The sequence below is a fragment of the Saccopteryx bilineata genome, chromosome 3 (assembly GCF_036850765.1).
Source record: "Saccopteryx bilineata isolate mSacBil1 chromosome 3, mSacBil1_pri_phased_curated, whole genome shotgun sequence".
NCBI classification, from domain to species: domain Eukaryota; kingdom Metazoa; phylum Chordata; class Mammalia; order Chiroptera; family Emballonuridae; genus Saccopteryx; species Saccopteryx bilineata.
Genome location: NC_089492.1, coordinates 110,194,131 through 110,213,638, shown reverse-complemented (window position 1 = coordinate 110,213,638; position 19,508 = coordinate 110,194,131). Strand labels below are relative to the sequence as shown.

General features: G+C 37.9%; 1 protein-coding gene across 7 annotated transcripts in view; it reads left to right on the top strand.

The window, feature by feature from the left end:
• Positions 1-19,508, top strand: part of ASB3 (ankyrin repeat and SOCS box containing 3) — a 112,186-nt gene that overhangs the window by 30,845 nt on the left and 61,833 nt on the right. For all 7 annotated transcript variants that reach the window (XM_066267123.1, XM_066267126.1, XM_066267124.1 and 4 more), the window contains 2 exons: positions 2,178-2,386; positions 12,990-13,148. In XM_066267123.1, coding sequence (XP_066123220.1) covers positions 2,191-2,386; positions 12,990-13,148 — 355 coding nt within the window. In that variant the 5' untranslated portion in view covers positions 2,178-2,190. The remainder of the gene's footprint in view (positions 1-2,177; positions 2,387-12,989; positions 13,149-19,508) is intronic.

Below are 19,508 nucleotides of genomic sequence, written 5' to 3'. Positions count from 1 at the left end.
GAAATTTCTGGGCTGGTGTAGAAAAGGTGAACTTATCTTTTTATGATGCTCTTGATGTGTTTTAATATTCAGTTAGTGGGACTGTTTCATCAAAGAGAACCTGAGTGTTTAGCCCAGGTGTGGCCAACAGGTTTTGCCCCCAGGCCAGATTAGAAAGAAAACTTTTTTCACGGGCTGGACAAAATATTAAAATAAAAAAATGTTAAATACAAAAACGATTTAAGTAAACAAAATTTTATTATGTAATTTGTTTATGAATAAATGTAAGTAATTTAGTACAACAAATTATCAAAAAACTAATGTGACGTGTTGAGGCACTTTGCATTGCCTATTATTTTTTTAATATCTGGTTTTATATTTGTGGCTACTCTTTTTTTTTCCTTTTTTTTTTCCTTCATTTTTTTTTTTTTAGAGAGGAGGGGGAGAGAGAGAGAGAGAGAGAGAGAGAGAGAGAGAGAAGGGGGAGGAGCAGGAAGCATCAACTCCCATATGTGCCTTGACCAGGCAAGCCAGGGTTTTGAACCGGCAACCTCAGTGTTTCCAGGTTGACGCTTTATCCACTGCGCCACCACAGGTCAGGCCACTTGTGGCTATTCTTAACACAGCCTCCAAATGTAACTCATTCAATCTTGATCTTGTACTTTTATTTAGATTCATTAAAGAAAAAGTTTGTTCACAAATATAAGTTGAGCTGAAGATTACTAAATATTCCTTGGAAAGTTTTTTAAAATGTCCATATTTTCCATTATTCAATTGCTTATACAAATTGCACAGACGAGTACAAAAGTAAATCTTTATAATGGAATTTTTAAAAAAAATAAATATGTATTGCGAATCCATTTGACCAATTATTGGAAGTTAACCCTAGATTCTTTTCCGTGTATCATCATCATCTTAAATATCTCGATTTCCAATAATCAAAGACACTTTGGCTTCTGAGTAGCTGAGATTTTAACTTTCATTGTTGTACAATGGTTAGATATCGTAGTTTATGTATAACGATTTAAAAGTACCACTTATTTCATTTCCACAGTGTGTCGTGCGGAGAATATTAAAAATTTAATCGCGGGCCACATAAACTCATTGCATGCCCGCAGGCCATATGTTGGCCATGCCTGGTTTAGCCCCTTCTGAAAAGGACCAGCAGTGTCAGGAAAACTAGATTTACTACTTATCTTTGTTCTTTTCAATAAATGTCCTTTACTTATTTTCTTGCCTTTTTGGGTTTAGCTTTCTGCTATAAAGGGCTATGCATGAATTCTTGAGACTGAGCATTACTGGTCAGTAAATGACCATTTCTGTATACATGTGGGATTAACTGGAGGCATTTATCTCTGCCGTCAAAAGAGTTCTAGTGAGTACATTTTTGTGGCATATAAGTAGGAGCAGAAGCCTGTAGGCAAGAGCTGTTAAGACATTTCCAGAGAAGGACTAATAGAACACTTAAAATCCCCATGATATATGTACTAAGAACATTCTAAGGAATCTCAATTCCCCAGAGAGACTTCTGGGTTAGGCTGTAGCAGAGGCTAAGACATAATAGGTCTCTTTCTCCATCTCAGGATCTTCCTCAGCAGTCATGTAGGACAGTGGTCCCCAACCTTTTTTGGGCCACGGACCGGTTTAATGTCAGAAAATATTTTCACGGACTGCCTTTAGGGTGGGATGGATAAATGTATCACGTGACCAAGACAAGTGTCAAGAGTGAGTCTTAGACAGATGTAACAGGGAATCTGGTCTTTTTTTTTTTTCATTTTAGAGAGGAGAGGGAGAGACAGAGAGAGAGAGAGGAGAGACAGAGAGAGAGAAGGGGGGGGAGGAGTTGGAAGCATCAACTCCCATATGTGCCTTGACCAGGCAAGCCCAGGGTTTCGAACTGGCGACCTCAGCATTTCCAGGTCGACGCTTTATCCACTGCGCCACCACAGGCTGGTCATTTTTTAAAAATAAAACATCGTTCAGACTTAAATATAAATAAGAGGGAAATAATGTAAGTTATTTATTCTTTCTCTACAGACCGATACCAAATGGCCCACGGACCAGTACCGGTCCGCGGCCCAGGGGTTGGAGATCACTGATGGAGGAGATGCTAGACAGGTTCACTTTAATCTGTTAATCTCTAGGAGTTCAGTGTTGTTTTATTGACTCAAATGTTTTCTTTCTACTTTTCTTTGTAGACTGGTCAAAAGAATGGATTTTACAGAGGCTTATTCCGACACGTGCTCCACGGTTGGACTTGCTGCCAGGGAAGGCAATGGGAAAGTCTTAAGAAAACTGCTTAAGAAGGGACTGAGTGTTGATGTTGCTGATAATAGGGGATGGATGCCAATTCATGAAGCAGCTTACCACAACTCTGTAGAATGTCTGCAGATGTTAATTCATGCAGGTAAAGTAAATTCAAGGTATGAGAGGGTCAGTTTGCAAGCTGGGTTAGTAAAACATAAAGCAATGGTAAACGTGTACATGACTTATTAACAGTAGTATTTGGTTCCCTTTCTATAACCATAGAATAATTTTAATGCATTCTTAAGAATGATAAGATTGGCCCTGGCCGGTTGGTTCAGTGGTAGAGCATCAGCTGGGCGTGTGGAAGTCCTGGGTTCGATTCCTGGCCAGGGCACATAGGAGAGGCGCCCATCTGCTTCTCCACCCTTCCCCCTCTCCTTTCTCTCTGCCTCTCTCTTCCCCTCCTGCAGCCAAGGCTCTACTGGAGCAAAGTTAGCCCAGGTGCTGAAGATGGCTTCATGCTAGAAGATGGCTTCAGTCTAGCACCATGGCTCTGCCTCAGGTGCTAGACTGGCTCTGGCTGCAACGGGGCAACGGCTCAGATGGGCAGAGTATCACCCCCTAGTGGGCATGCTGGGTGGATCCTGGTTGGGCATATGTGGGAGTCTGTCTCTCTGCCTCCCTCCCTGCTTCTCACTTCAGAAAAATATTTTAAAAAAGATAAGATTGCCTGCCTTGGGTTGTGTCTGTTATAGCTGGAGATCTGTAAGTGTCCTTTATATGGAAGTGCTTGTGCCTGGCCCATTTTTATTGTCTGAGCTCGTTTAAGCATTTGGTAGTTACTGGTATGGTTCTTTTTTCCTCAAACAAAAGCAGTGCCACTGATAGTGAGGGTGTATTTTTCTTGAATTAGTCTTTTTTTTTTTTAATATTTTACAGTTTCCTTAATTTGGGAATCTTTCCAATTACTTTAACTTTGTATTTGCTGAGGACACATTAGAGAACAAGATGGACAAAGTCCCTGCTTTTATGGTGTTTATATTCCTGTTAGGAAAACAGACAATAAATACCTGAACAATTAACCAAGATGATTTGAAAATGGAAGAGTGTTGTGGAAAAAATAAAGCCGAGTAATGGGACAGAGAGCAATCACATGCTACTCCACGTTTCTATTCAAGTCTGTTAGATGACTTCATTCTTCTATCAGGGGTCCCCAAACTTTTTACACAGGGGGCCAGTTCACTGTCCCTCAGACCGTTGGAGGGCTGCCACATACAGTGCTCCTCTCACTGACCACCAATGAAAGAGGTGCCCCTTCCGGAAGTGCGGTGGGGACTGGATAAATGGCCTCAGGGAGCCGCATGCGGCCACTGGCCGTAGTTTGGAGACACCTGTAACTAGAAATCAGCTATGCGGGAGTATTTACACCACAGAACTCAGCCAGTGCTACAAACCAGCGCTCTAATCAGGCCTTTCCCCACTCACTGAGCCAGTTACACATTTACCAGCACACTGCTGAGGGAAGGGCTCAATAAATGAGTCTAAATGAGAGAGTCTGACTTTCAGTAGTCAGGATGGAAAGAGAATTAATGGTGACTGAGCAGTGCTTTGTAAGTCTTCATAGTAGATACTTGGTTTACATTACTTATCGAATATATTCAAAACTGTTATTGAGGCAATGTTATTCCCGTTTAGTTGGTGAAGAAAACCAAGGCTGGATGATGTTGCCTTGTCATAGGTTGTATAATAAACTAGGTTATTTGGTTCAAACCCATTTCTCTCTGGCTCTAAATCCATGTTTTGTTCACAGTGGCATGTTTCCAACATTTAGTCAAAGTGAACATTTTTAGCATTCAGTTAACCATTTATATTTCATTTATTCTTCTCTGCATACAACCAGGTATAGCTATTCAAATTTTAGAGTTCTGGGGCCATAATTTATTAGAATTACTAACTTCTTACCTTATGGATAAGAGAGGAAATAATTCTTATATTGTTTTTGGTGTGTGTGCTTTTCTTTTAAGTTCTTAGTTTACTAATCCTCTCATGAAAAATCTTTATAACCCCCACAGATAAAGTCATAAAAGAATCTTTACTCCTTCTGATGTCCCTCCTCAGCTCACTTTTCGCCAGTGCAGTCTTCCATTCTTGTGTTCCTTTCAATGTTTTCTTGAGGTCTTTTTCTTTTCTTACTGGCCATGTCTTGCCAGTCTGTGTTTGGGTTTATTTTTTTATTTTTTGGCATAATTTAAGGAATCATGATTGCTCTCTTGCCATCACCAAAATGGGTTCTGAATCCAAATACAAAGATGACATCTGGTGAGCTCTTGTACATTTTGGCTGGTTTTCCCCAAATCTGTGTCTTAGGTACTGTTGCCTCCCAAGGTGAAGGATGTCAATGACCTTTTGTTTTACCAAAATGGTAGTTTGGAGACTTCTCCAAATTTGTAATGATGTGACAGTATATGAATACTGTAATTCTTTTGAACCTCTTTCAGGCTGTACCAGCTATTTTACCCTGTTTTACTGTTAAGCAACCTGCACCTCAAAAGAGTTTAAGTAATGTACCCAAAGAGTTAAGTAATTTATCCAAACTGTAACAGAACCAGCCCAGATCTTCCAACCCCAAGTTCATTGCTTTTGCTAAACCGTGCTCCTTTCCTGGTCAAATGGTTTTATTTTATTTTTAAAGATTTTATTTATTGATTTTAGAGAGAGGAGAGGGAGAGAAAGGAGAGGAGGAGCGGGAAGCATCAACTCATAGTTGCTTCTCATATGTGTGTTGACTGGGCAAGTTCAGGGCTTCAGACTGGCAACTTGAGCATTCCAGGTCGCCGCTCTGTTTGCTGCATCTCCACAGGTCAGGCCCGGTGGTTTTAGGGTTAGCTAAATATATCTACTTAATGTATAGGTCATATACACGTGTGTGTGTGTGTGTATGTGTATATATATATGTACATGTATATATGTGTGTGTGTGTGTGTGAAGTATGTATTTATATCAGTGGTTCTCAACCTTTCTAATGCTGTGACCCCGCAATACAGTTCCTCATGTTGCGGTGACTCCAAACCAAAAAATAATTTGGGTGGCTACTTCATAACTGTAATTTTGCTACAGTTATGATTTGGAATGTAAATACCTAATATGCAGTATGTATTTTCCCATGGCTTTAGGCGACCCCGCTGGGGTCGCGACCCACAGGTTGAGAACCACTGATTTACATATATTTGACAGAGGCAGGAACATCGAGCTGCTCCAGTATGTGCTCTGACTAGGGAATCAAACCAGGAACCTCAATGCTTTGGGATGACATTTCAACCAACCGAGCTATCTGGCCAGGGCATACTTTAAGTATTGATTGGTTTTTAGAGACAGAAAGAGGAAAGAAGAGAGAGGGGAGGGGAAAGAGAAGCATTCATTTGTTGTTCTACTCAGTCAGGTATTTATTGGTTGCTTCCCATGTGTGCCCTGATTGGGGATCAAACCTGCAATATTGTCATTTCAGGATGGTGCTCTTAACCAACTAAGCTAACTGGCCAGGGTAAAATCTTTTAGTATCTCAATTTAGTATTAGAAAACTGCTTTATCGTTTCTTATCTCCAGTGAGATATGTATTTTCTTTACTTTATAGATAATTGCACAGGAGGTCTTATTTTCCTTTCCTAAGATGTGTGTGCACAGCAATAAAGGTGGCTCTCATGAGGTGGGAATTAAATATCCTTTCTTGAGGAGGAGTAGCTACATAAATTATTTAGAATTCTTCTTATATTTAAAGTATGTCTTTTATCTATTCAGTTATTTATATTGGCATGGATTCATGGATATTTATTTTATACACTGGGTGATAATTCAATATAATATTATGTATTTGTTGTCCATACTGGTCTATTTTGGTCATTGGGTCCTCATATTGGCTAGCTTCTATGTTTCTTTGGTATGCCCTCATTTTTTGTTTCTTGGGCACTATTTATTTATTTAGTGAGAGGAGGAGAGGGAAAGAGACAGACTCCCGTATGTGGCCCACCCAGAATCCACCCGGCAAGCCCACTAGGGGACAATGCTCTGCCCATCTGGGGCCCTTGCTCTGTTGCTGCTGGAGCCATTTTTTACCGCCTGAGTTGGAGGCCATGGAGACATCCTCAGCGCTTGAGGCCAACTCGCTCGAGCCAATCACGCCATGGCTGTGGGGGGAGGATAGAGAGAGAGAGAGAGAGAGAGAGAGAGAGAAAGAGAGAAGAGGGAGGGGAGGAGAAGCAGATGGTTGCTTCTCCTGTGTGCCCTGACCGGGAATTGAGCTCAGGACATCCACACGCCGGCCCTATGCTCTACCACTGAGCCAGCCAGCCAGGGCCATGACTTTCCCATTTCTGATTCTTTTGTTCATTTCTTGGGAGGCTGAATGTCATTGTGAGGTGCCAGGGTTGGGCACTTTTTAATTCTCTGGACCTGCAGGATACTTCAGGCTTATTTTGAATATTCTGTGTGCCACCCTAGAACCAGCCATTCTCTTGGGAACCCTGGTTCCTTTCATTAGAGCAGAGTCCCCAAACTTTTTTCACAGGGGGCCAGTTCACTGTCCCTCAGACCGTTGGAGGGCCAGACTATAAAAAAAACTATGAACAAATCCCTATGCACACTGCACATATCTTATTTTAAAGTAAAAAAACAAAACGGGAACAAATACAATATTTAAAATAAAGAATAAGTAAATTTAAATCAACAAACTGACCAGTATTTCGATGGGAACTATGCTCCTCTCGCTGACCACCAGTGAAAGAGGTGCCCCTTCCGAAGTGCAGTGGGGGCCGGATAAATGGCCTCAGGGGGTCGCATGCGGCCCGCGGGCTGTAGTTTGGGGACCCCTGCATTAGAGAATGGTATTCTCTAATAAAACCAACATCTGGGCACTGGGTGTGCTCATTATTACTGTCACGTTATTGCTTTTAAGCCTTTTAGTGGACAGAGTTAGGAAGTATATTTATGTATTATAAACTATGTGTAGACACATAACTATAACTGTTTCTGTATCTATTCATCTGAATCTATATTAAAGCTAAACATGAGTTCATACTGGTTTCGGGACTCTAATCCGGTACCATATGGTTCATTCTAGTCTTCTTCCTTTGCTTGTGTGAAACCTCTTTCTCCAACAGTGACAAACCTGGCTCTCAATATTCACCATCAATTTGTTTATTCATTCCGTCTTATTGTACATATATAGTGGTTTTAGGATTGTTAATCTGTAGCCCTATAAGAAACAACTTTACCAAATAGACTGTAGTGTTTATGTACAGTTCCTCTTGTCGTTGGACTTACAGTTTCTAACATCATTTCCAGTCATAACATCATTTCCCAAAGTTACTTAGGCCAGCATCTTTTTTCTTCGCTTCCTCAGTGGGGTTATGTTGTGCATTGTAATCCAGTTAGATGCTTTTGTCAGTCTGTATTCTACCCTAGGACTCCTTTGCCCCCACCTGGTTGAATTTTTTTTATAGTTTTTTGGGTATTTGGATAAAGGTCAGCTTCTGACTAATTTAGGGAACACTTTTGTGATATGAACTTTAAAACTATAACTACCTATCTTGTCATTTAGTTCTGTAATTCATTAAAGTTTGAGGCTGTTTTCTTTGCGTATTTGTACTTGCAAACTGTTATTTAAATATGACTTCAGCCAATTTCATCAATGACTTACAGTAACAAAAATTACTTAAAACATGATTATTTTAGTCAGAAATGTTAGTTTTATTTTTATTATTTAAAAAATTTTATTTTTCAATTACAGTTTATATTCAATATTATTTTGTATTAGTTTTAGGTGTACAGCATGGAGGTTAGAGAATCATGCTTTTCAAAGTGGTCCCCTGGATATTTCTGGTATCCACCTGGCACCATACATAGTTGTTATAATATTATTGAGTATATTCCCTATAGTATATCTTATATCCCCGTGACTATTTTGTAACTACCAATTTGTACTTGTTAATCTCCTCACTTTTTTACCCCACCTCTAATCCCCCTCCCTCCTCCAGCAACCATCAAATTATTCTGTGTATCTGTGAGTCTATTTTAGTTTTGTTTCTTTGTGTATGATCTTTAGATTCCACATATAAGGGAAATCATATGGCATTTATTTTTTTCTGACTGGTTTATTTCACTTAGCGTAATACCTTCTGGGTCCATTCTGCTGTTACAAATGGTAAGATTTCATTCTTTTTACATGACCAAGTAATATTTCATTGTATATATATATTTACCACCATTTTTTTTAATCTACTTGTCTGTTGGGCGTTTGAGTTGTTTCCTTATCTTGGCTATTGTAAATAACGCTGCAAAGAACATAGGGGTGCATATATTCTTTTGAATTAGTGCTTTGGGTTTCTTTGGATATATACCCAGAAGTGGAATCACTGGGTCACAAGGCAGTTTCATTTTTAATTTTTTGAGGACCCTTGATATGGTTTTCCATAGTGGTCACACCAGTCTGCATTCCCATCACCAGTGCAGTAGGGTTCCCTTTTCTTCTTGTCGGCACTAGTTGTTTGCTGATTTATTGATTATAGTAATTCTGACAGGGATGAAGTGACATCTTATTGTGGTTTTAATTTGCATTTATCTGATGATTAGTGATGTTGAGCATCTTTTCATATGTCTATTGGTCATCTGTGTGTCCTCTTTGGAGAAGTGTTTATGTAGGTCCTCCGGCCATTTTTTAATTGGGTTGTTTTTTGGTGTTGAGTTGTATGAGTTCTTTATGAATTAGATTTTAAAAATTATTTTATTACTATTTTTTAGTGAAAAAGAGAGAGCAGAGACAGAGGCAGACAGAAAGGGAGAGAGATGAGAAACATCAGCTCATAGTTGTTGTACTTTAGTTGTTCATTGATTGCTTCTCATATGTGCCTTAACCGGGGAGGCTCCAACTGAGCCAGTGACCCCTTGCTCAAGCCAGCAACCTTAGGCTTTAAGTCAATGACCTTTGGACTCATGCCAGCAACCATGGGGTCATGTCTATGATCCCAAGCTCAAGCCAGTAACCCCATGCTGGATGAGCCAGCGCTTGAAGGTTTCCCACCTGGGTCCTCAGCATCCTAGGTCGATGCTCTATTCAGTGTGGCACCACCTGGTCAGGCTATACATTAACAGATAAATCATTGGTGAGTACATTTTGCCATTGTCCTTTTTTTGTGTGTGTGTGTGACAGAGACAGAGAGAGACAGGGACAGACAGGAAGGGAGGAAGAGAGATGAGAAACATCAATTCTTTGTTGGGGCACCGTAGTTATTCATTGATTACATGTGTCTTGACCAGGGGGCTACAGCAGACTGAGTGACCCCTTACCTAAGCCGGTGACTTTAAGCTCAAGCTGGTGAGCCTTGCTCAAACCAGATGAGCCTGAGCTCAAGCCGGCAACCTTAAAGTTTTGAACCTGGGTTCTGTGCATCCTAGTCAGATGGACAGGCCTTGCCATTGTCTTTTAATTTTGTTGATGATTTCATTTGCTGTGTAAAAACTTTTTAATTTGATATAGTCCTATCCATTTGTTTATTTATTTATTTTGCCCAAGGAGATATAAAAAAATACTGCTAAGAGAAATGCCAGAAATTTTACCAGCTCTGTTTTCTTTTAGTTTTATGGTTTTGAGTCTTACATTTATGTCTTTAATCTATTTTGAGTTTATTCTTGTAAGAATGTGGTTGTTTCATTTTTTTTCATGTGTCTTTCCAATTTTCCAACACTATTTTCTTTTCTTTTTTTTTTAAATTAATTTTACTAGGGTGACATCAATAAATCAGGATACATATGTTCAAAGAAAACATGTCCAGGTTATCTTGTCAATCAATTATGTTGCTTACCCATCACCCAAAGTCAGATTGTCCTCTGTCACCTTCTATCTAATTTTCTTTGTGCCCCTCCCCCTCCCCCCTTTCCCTCTCCCTCTCCCCCCCCAACCACCACACTCTTATCAATGTCTCTTAGTCTCACTTTTATATCCCACCTACGTATGGAATAATGCAGTTCCTGGTTTTTTCTGATTTACTTATTTCATTTCGTATCATGTTATCAAGATCCCACCGTTTTGCTGTAAATGATCCGATGTCATCATTTCTTATGGCTGAGTAGTATTCCATAGTGTATATGTGCCACATCTTCTTTATCCAGTCTTCTATTGAAGGGCTTTTTGGTTGTTTCCATGTCCTGGTCACTGTGAACAATGCTGCAATGAACATGGGGCTGCATGCCAACACTATTTTCAGAATAGACTGTCTTTACCCCACTGTATGTTCTAGCCTCCTTTGTCAAATATGAATTGACCATATAGACATGGGTTTTTTAAGGTTCTCTATTTTGTTCTGTTGATCTGTATGTTTGTTTTTATGCTATTTTGATTACAAGGTCATGTTGTGTAGTTTGAAAGTAGGTAGTGTGATACCTAGGAGCCTTAGTTTTAAATTTGGTATTCCAGAAAATGTTATTCAAGTAAAAAAAAAATTGTTTAATACTACTCTCAGAAATGCCTTCATCATTCACCTTACAGCCCATCCTTCTATTGTTGGTATACAGTTTTATTGTTTTGGAAGCAAAGGTAAGAAAGTCTTTTCTCAATATTATCTTTTACTTTATAGTTATGAAAATTTTAATGGTAGACATTATTTACATAATTTGTGACCAGAATCTTGAGATTTGTATTAACAAATAAATCTCAGAAACCTTACAGTAAATGGACTTACAAGTTCCTTATAAATTGTATACCATTGTTTAATTTCTTTGGAGTGCATTTCATTATTTTAGAAATTCAATCTTTTTTTGTGACAGAGACCGAGAGAGAGGAACAGACAAGGACAGACAGACAGGAAGGGAGAGAGATGAGAAGCATCAATTTTTTTTTGTGGCTCCTTAGTTGTTCATTGATTGCATTCTCATATGTGCCTTGACTGAAGGGCTACAACAGAGCGAATGACCCCTAGCTCAAGTCAGCGACCTTGGGGTTTCGAACCTGGGTCCTCCACATCCCAGTCCGACACTGTATCCACTGCACCACTTCCTGGTCAGGCAGAAATTCAGTCTTCATAAAATATTAGACTGTAGTCTTAGGTTATAAAAGGAGGTGTTTTTTTTTGTTTTTTTTTTTTACATTTCATTCTTATGACATTTATTTTATAAGTGGAAGTTTGTAAATCTTGATCCTCTTCACCTATTTAGCTCACCCCTAATCTCTCTCCCCTCTGGCAACCTGTAATCTTTGTATTTATAAATTTTGTTTTGTTTGTTCATTTATTTAATTTTTTTAGAGAAAGAGAGAGAGACAGACAGACAGGAAGGGAGAGAGATGAGAAGCATCAACTTGTAGTTACGTTACTGTTAGTACATTGATTGTTTTCTTGTACATGCCTTGACTGGGGGCTCCAGCCAAGCCAGTGACCTCTTGCTCATGCCAGTGACCTTGGACTCAAGCCGATGGCCATGGGATCATTTCAGTGATCTCATGCTCAAGCTGGCAAACTCATGCTTAAGCATGAGTTGGGGGTTTGGGGTCATCTTGGGGTTTTGAACCTGGGACCTCAGTGTCCCAGGTTGACACTGTTCACTGTACTACCATGGGTTAAGCTCATTTGTTTTGTTTTTAAGATTTTACTTGTAAGTAAGATTGTATGGTGTTTCTCTGTCTGACTTATTTCACTTAGCATAATACCCTTAAGGTCCATTCATGGTACCACACATGGCAAGATTTTATATTTTTTTACGTCTGCGTAGTATTATAGTGCGTGTGTGTGTGTGTACATATATACCACATTTTCATTATTCATTCATCCACCAATGGATACTTCTGTTGTTTCCATATCGTGGCTATTGTAAATATACTGCAGTGAACATAGGAGTGCATATGTTTTTGAATTAGTGTTTTTATTTTCTTTAGATAAAGATTCATAAGTGGAATATTTTAAACTACCTTAATGTTACTAGTTGAAAAGCAAAGAAGTAATGTTCGAGTTTGTAGGAATATGCTATGAAGACATGCAAAGATAAGAAAACAGTTAGAGACAGCAAGGTGCCCTAGGGTGAGAGCCCTGAGCGGATGAATGTCCAGGACCTTCTCTGAGCTGTACTGGAAACAGTGCATGCTAGGAATAGCAAAACAGCAGGATAAGATTCAGTAACAAAATGTTCAGGCTCTCAGTACAGAGATTAGAGTCAGCATGTTCCTTGTCCTTTACTTCACTGCCTGAAAACTTCTGCCGTTTCCTTGAGTTATTTGTACTGGCTAATAAATTTCCGAGTAAGGCTGGGGACGGGGCTTCAGTTCTTCAGTCTGCTGACCAGAGCTTTGCCTCCCCTCGGCCCCTCGGAGCACTTCATCTGGTCTCCGAGTAGTTCTTTGTTACCGTGACAAGACATGAGATCGTTTCTCTCATGGAAACAGAAATTTTAAAAAATCAAATTTATTAACATTTCAGTAAATCTTGCTTAAGCAAATCTTTGGTGTTGCATCCTCTTCAGATTTTGCTTTTGTGTTACCTTTTAACTCCTGCCACTCCCTTCCCTTACCCACCAAAAATTAGACAAGATAAAATGGGTGTGTGGACAGAATTTTTGTGTTGATACCAGAAAGCTGTTTACACCGTGACTTCTGTGGAACTGTTTTGGATTTTTTAAAGCATTTTAAACTACGAGACATCCCGTTTATAATTATGTTTTAATGTTTCTTGGAATCTTTGCTTTTTAATTCTAAGAAATAGAATTGACATCTTATGATTCTTTCATAGATTCATCTGAAAAGTACATCAGGACAAAGACTTTTGAGGGCTTCTCTGCATTGCATTTTGCTGCAAGTCGAGGACATTGGAAGATCGTGCAGATTCTCTTAGAAGCTGGGGCAGACCCTAATGCAACTACTTTAGAGGAAACCACACCACTGTTTTTGGGTGAGATATGCTATTTGTGGTATAGGTGTAACTTTTTTTTCCTATTTTTTGCTAAAGAAACTAAGCTAAGCTTATCCCCCCCCCTCCCCCGGCCCCCACTCCAGCTGTTCTACTTAAAGTGTATTCTTTGACAAATAGTATACTGCCACTTTTTTGACTGAGAGAGCAAAAAGGCAGTTTTAAAGTTTTTTTCATCCTTGGGTAATAGCATTTGGAAATATCTTTACATGTTTATTTAAAGTTGTAAAATCTGTTCTGAACTGTCATCATTATTGTTGTTCTCAGTGTTGTTCTGAAGACCTGGTAGAATATTTTATGTTTGCTTTTTCTTAGCATTAAGATATTAAGAAAATTTAATGGAAGAAATTACCAGCTAATCCTTTAATACCCTTTAATTTGTTGCCTATGTGGATTAGTATTCAGACTTCTTCAGTTATGCACTATTTTTTAATTCCTGAGGACAAAAGCCAAATTCTAAAGGGCATACTTCCAGTACCTCTCTCTTTTGTTTCCCTTCCTCCCTTCGATCCTGTCTTCATTGCGGCCCATAAAGTTGAGTGGGACATGAGAAAATTAAGAGAATAAAACATTTTTTTATCATTAGTGTATCTGGACTAATTTTAGTCCTGCCACATGTAATTTATATGTTCATTGATATACTGAATGCTGCAATTTCCTCACTTATAAAATGGGAACAATTGTACCTACCTAAGTCTTTATTGGGCTGATAGTAAAATTAGATGTCTGTGAAACTTTATTGTTTTTAGTGTACAGTTCTGTGGTTTTGATGTATGCATAAAATTGTGGAATGGCAACAACAATCAAGACGCAGAACAATTCCATCACCCCTCCAATTCTGTCATATTGTTTATTTTAACCAGACTTTTCTGCCCCCCTTTACTCTTGACAAGCACTCATCTGTTTCATCCCTATAGTGTGCTTTTTTTTTGCAGAATGTCATAAATACATATAGAATAATACAACATGTAATCTTCAAGACTAACTTCTTTCACTTAGTAATGCTTTTGAGATATACGTTGTTGCATATGTCATTAATTTATTCTTTCTATTGCTACGGAGGTGGTATTCCACTATATGAATGTACCATGGTTTATCTATTTACTAGGTGATAGACATTTGAATTGTTTCTCAGTGTTCGATGATTATGAATAAAGTGCTTTAAACATTTGAATGCAGATTTTGTTTGAATATAAGTTTTCACTTCTTTTGGATTAATCCTTAGGATTGTTAGGTCATGTGGTAAATATATGTTTGACTTTGGAAAACAATTTGGAAGATTCTTATAAAGTGACTACCATTTTGCATTCCCTCTGATAATGTTTGAGAGTTTCAGTTGCCTCATATTTTCACCAACACTTGATAGTGACACATTTTTCGTTTTTGCTTTTACATTTTAACAGGGATTTAATTTAGTGGTATATCATTATGGTTTTAATTTGCATTTTTCCTGATTGCTAATGAGAATAAGCATCTTTTCATGTAAATATTTGCTATCCTTCCTTTTTCCCCCCATTTGTCTTGTGTTTAGACATTTTATTTTGGAATAATTTTAGATATTCAGAAATGTTCAATAACGGGTAAGAATTCTTAGACACCTTTCACCCAGATTTTGTTCTTTTGTAATGTTCACTTTATCATTTTATTTCTCTATATACTACTTATCCGTATAATATTTAACCCTTTGAGATTAAACTATAGACATAATTTTGCCCTACCTACAAATACTTCAGTATGAACTTCCTAGAAGCAATGAAATTCTCTTGTATAACTGCCATGATCAAAATCAGGAAGTTAACGTTGATATAGTATTAACAATTGTTTAATCTACAGATCTTGTTCAGGTTTGCCAATTGTTCCACTAATGTCCTTAGCAGAAAAAAATGATTTTTGTTTAGGATTCTATCCATGATCACTTGTTACATTTAGTTCCCATGTCTCTTGCTACTACTGCAATTTGAGACAGTTTTTCAGTTTTTGTCGTTTATGATTTAAAATTTTTTCAAGAGTTCAGGCTATTTATTTTGTAGAATGTTTTTGAATTTGTGTTTTCTGGTTTTTTTTCTTAGTAAAGTTTAGGTGATGCATTTCTGGCAGGAGTGAAATGGTATCTTAGTGCATCTTACAAGAAGAATATGACCCATTACTGGTAATATTAATATATAAAAGTATTTTGAACATGTGATATGTATCACTGAAGATGTTTTATAGAGCCTTAATGTAATATGGTTTAAGTTTTCCACAGGGGAGATTGCTTTTTATATAAAGCCCCCTCCCCACATCCACATTTAACGTACTTTGGATATTCTGTACTACTACACAGTAAGCTTTCACTGAGGCCCAGCTATGTGCAATGTCCATTCTAGTTGCTGTCTTCAAGGAATCTATATAGAGGAGAGACCAAATTGAATTAAGTCCTATAAAAAGAGATAGAAGTAAAGTGTTCAAGATAGTAAAAGAGGGAAAAATAAGTCACCCTGGATGATGGAGGAAGGCATCATGTGCCTCTAGAGTGCTGTATTAATTGTAACAATGTTTACTGGGCAGAATCTATACCAAGCCCTGTGTCAAGTGTTTTACATGAATTAGCCCATTTAATTTTCACCATGATTCTATGAGATATGTACTATTATTATTTTCATTGTATTTAGGATCAGAAAAGCTGTATTTGAGTCTTTTTTTTTTAAAAGATTTTATTCATTTTAGAGGGGGGCGAGAGAGCAAAAGAGAGAGAGAAGGGGGGGGAGGAGCAGGAAGCATCAATTTCTGTATTGCCTTGATGAGGCAAGCCTGGGGTTTCAAACTGTCAACCTCAGCATTCCAGGTTGATGCTTTATCCACTGCTCCACTACAGGGCAGTTTGTATTTGAACCTTGATCCTGCTGTTGTCTATGTATTGGTTAGAATAGCATTTCCTGAATTGATTCATTGAGCTATTAATATATATTTGTTGACAAAAGGGTTTTTTGTTTGTTTGTTTGTTTTTGACAAAAGGGTTTTTGATGAGCATATGTTTGGAAAATGCTATGTCCTATATTCTGTAATGTAGAAAAACAGAAAACATTAGCCAAGTAGCTTAATGTGTCCCATCTAGTCTGAAGTATTCTCTGCACTCTATGTTATCTTATTTAGTATTTTCATAGCTCTTATCACTCACTGACTGTAGTTATTTTATTTGTTAGCTTTTTTGTTTATTGACTGTCCCTTCCACTAGAAGAACATTTGATGAGAGCAGGCATTTTATTTATTTTATTTGCTGTCATATAACTCTGAAATCCAGATTGGTGCCTGGTATGTGGCAAGTATTCAGTAAATTATTTATTGAATGAAAGAATGAAGGCCTCTGTAGAGGCCTCTTATAAAAAAAACATTTGTTTTAACTTTAACCCAGCATTATTTGGGAAATGTATTTGACCATAATATTCTTTTTCTTTGTGGGAAAGGATAGTACTATTTCATAGGATTATTTGAGAAGTCCTTATTTGGTCAGACAGGAAGGGAGAGAGATGATAAGATGAATTCTTTATTATGGCACCTTAGTTGCTCATTAATTGCTTTCTCATTTGTGTCTTGACCTGGGGGCTCCAGCCAACCCAGTGACTTCTTGCTCAAGCCAGCAACCTTTGGGCTTAAGCCAGTGACCATGGGGTCATGTCTACGATTCCACGCTCAAGCCAGCAACCCCATGCTCAAGCCGGATGAGCCCATGCTCAAACCGGTGACCTCAGGGTTTCTAATCTGGGTCTTCTGTGTCCCGATGTTCTATCCACTGTGCCACTTCCTGGTCAGGTTATATTGTGTTTACTTATATAGTTATTTGGAGAGAAGTAGAGCTACATAGTTTATAGTGATTTATATGTAATAATATAGTTAACTGGCAATTTTTTTTATATTAAGAAAGAGTTGTTAATCAAATGACCTTTAATTAATCACTTATTTTTAATAATAGGATTTATTTGTTTTTTTTCCAGCAAACTTACCATTCTAATTATTATTATTATTATTTGTGACAGAGAGAGGGACAGAGAGAAGGACAGATAGGGAAAGACAGACGGAAGGGAGAGAGTTGAGAAGCATCAATTCTTTGTTATAGCACCTTAGTTGTTCATTGATTGCTTTCTCATATGTGCCTTGACCAGATGGCTACAGCAGACTGAGTGACCCCTTGCTCAAGCCAGAAACCTTGAGCTTAAGCCAGCAACTTTAGGGCTTAAGCCAGTGACCATGAGGTCATGTCTATGATCCCATGCTCAAGCCGGATGAGTCTGCACTCAAGCCGGCGACCTTGGTGTTTTAAACCTGGGTCCTTTGTGTCCCAGTCTGACACTCTATCCACTGCACCACCACCTGGTCAGGCTTTAATTATGTTTTGCATTTGCTAATCCAAAAAAAATTTGACTCAAGCAGGGGGTTTAAACCCAAGGAAATGTAGTTATGTAGTACTTTCACGTGCAAAAGTATTGCATCAGTTATATTAGGTTCTTGTTTGGAAGTAGATAAGAGAATTTTTTTAAAAAGGAAAAATATTGTTTTAGCTTTTGCAGGAACATAATGTCAAAGAATGGACATGGAACTCTCGTTAGGTGATCTGGGCTCCAGTGTCTGCTCTTCCCATAAAGAATATGACAAACTATAGCAATCTGTTTTGCTTATTTGTGTCTTTTTACCTCTCTTAAATAACCATTGTGATCTATTATTTTCCTCTATAATGGAAGAGAGTCTTTTATTACAACAAAACCAGAACACTTCAAGGTTTGCAACAAACTAGAGATGGTAATCTTTAGTTGAGGAAGAGTGGCTGGGAGAAGTGGACTTAAAATGAGAAAGGGAGAGTGCGCATCTAGGATAGTTTCCTCCCCTATCTGTAGTTATCTCCCGTAAACTGTTCTTTGCTGAAATTTTTGTTGTCTTTTTTCCCAAGAGAAGCTGTATTCTCATGCATGTCGTTGTACCTGTCCTGAAGGCCCAGTTACTACCTACACTGTTGCTAGGGCTATAAATACATATAAAGCAGAGGATCAAGGGTTAGAAAATGAGTACAAAACAATGAAAACTTGCCAGATGACTGGAATAGTCACTGACGTTAGTGGTGAGTGATCATGATGGAACTGAAGGTTAAATGCAGAGAGTTAAAACATTTACTACTCCACAGTTTATAATGGGAACATTTCTCCCACACACTACTCATCAACATTTTCATAGAGGTGAGTTTGGAAGGGAGCCCTTCAGTTTGATGGTAGGGAGAAATTAGAAAGCCACAAGCAAGAGGAAATTCAGGAGACGGCCCTTTATCTTTCCAACTGAAAATTGTTCTTCTAGAAGACCTTTTGGTTAACATGCAATTTAAAGTTTATGGTTTAATAAGCTGCTCTGTTACTTGTTTTGTCCTTGCCTCCTTCTCTCCCCACGCCCTTGTCTGTGCCTCATAAATGCATACATAGTAAATACTCTATGCATAGATTTGTAAAACTGCTTTGGAAATAAGAATATCCTTATTTATAAAGATAGCAGCTTCTAAGGGGAAATCCAGGTTTTCTTTTTATTTTGCTATGTATAAACCAATACTGAAAAACTGGAGGCTCAAATCCAGGCCAATGTGACTTCATAAAATAATTTCTGTGCGAACTGCATAGTATGCAGTTCTGGCTTTTGATGGATTATTTTTCATTTTTTGTTCTTCTGAGTCTCTGCTTATTCTGTGTAACCTTCAATGTTAAACATAGTACTGTTTAATAAGAACCAAGTGTTTTATAAACAGTGATATGTGAGGCTGCCTATTTCAATATGTAACTGTAAAATATGTCATACTTCAGTGCAGGTGGCATATCCTTTAACTCGGACTCTGTGGATGTATTCCAAAAGCGAACAAACCGCCATGCATTTCACGTGTCAGTGCGATTTTCTAGGATCACCATTATTTATTGGGTTGTTTATTGAGGTGCTAGGAATTTTGAGGTTTAGTATTTATATATTTAATATATATAAATTAAACTTTATCTTTGTTATTTTTAGATTTTTCAGTGGAAAGATTAATCATCTTCCTCAAGGATTATAACATAAGCATTGTTACTTTTCATATTAGTTATTGTAAATATGGGTTTGAGATTTCTCAGATCAAGAGTAATATTCACTAATAAGTTATGTTTTAAAAATGTTAATTTTGTATTTTGTTCACTTCTATCTGTTTTTATGTTTTTATTTTTTAAGTTGTTTTTTTAAAAAATGATTTTAGAGAGACAGAGGAAGTGGGGGAGAGAGAAAGAAGAGCATTCATTTGTTGCTCCTCTTAGTTGTGCATTTGTTGCTTGCTTCTCGTATGTGCCCTGAGCAGGTATTGAGACC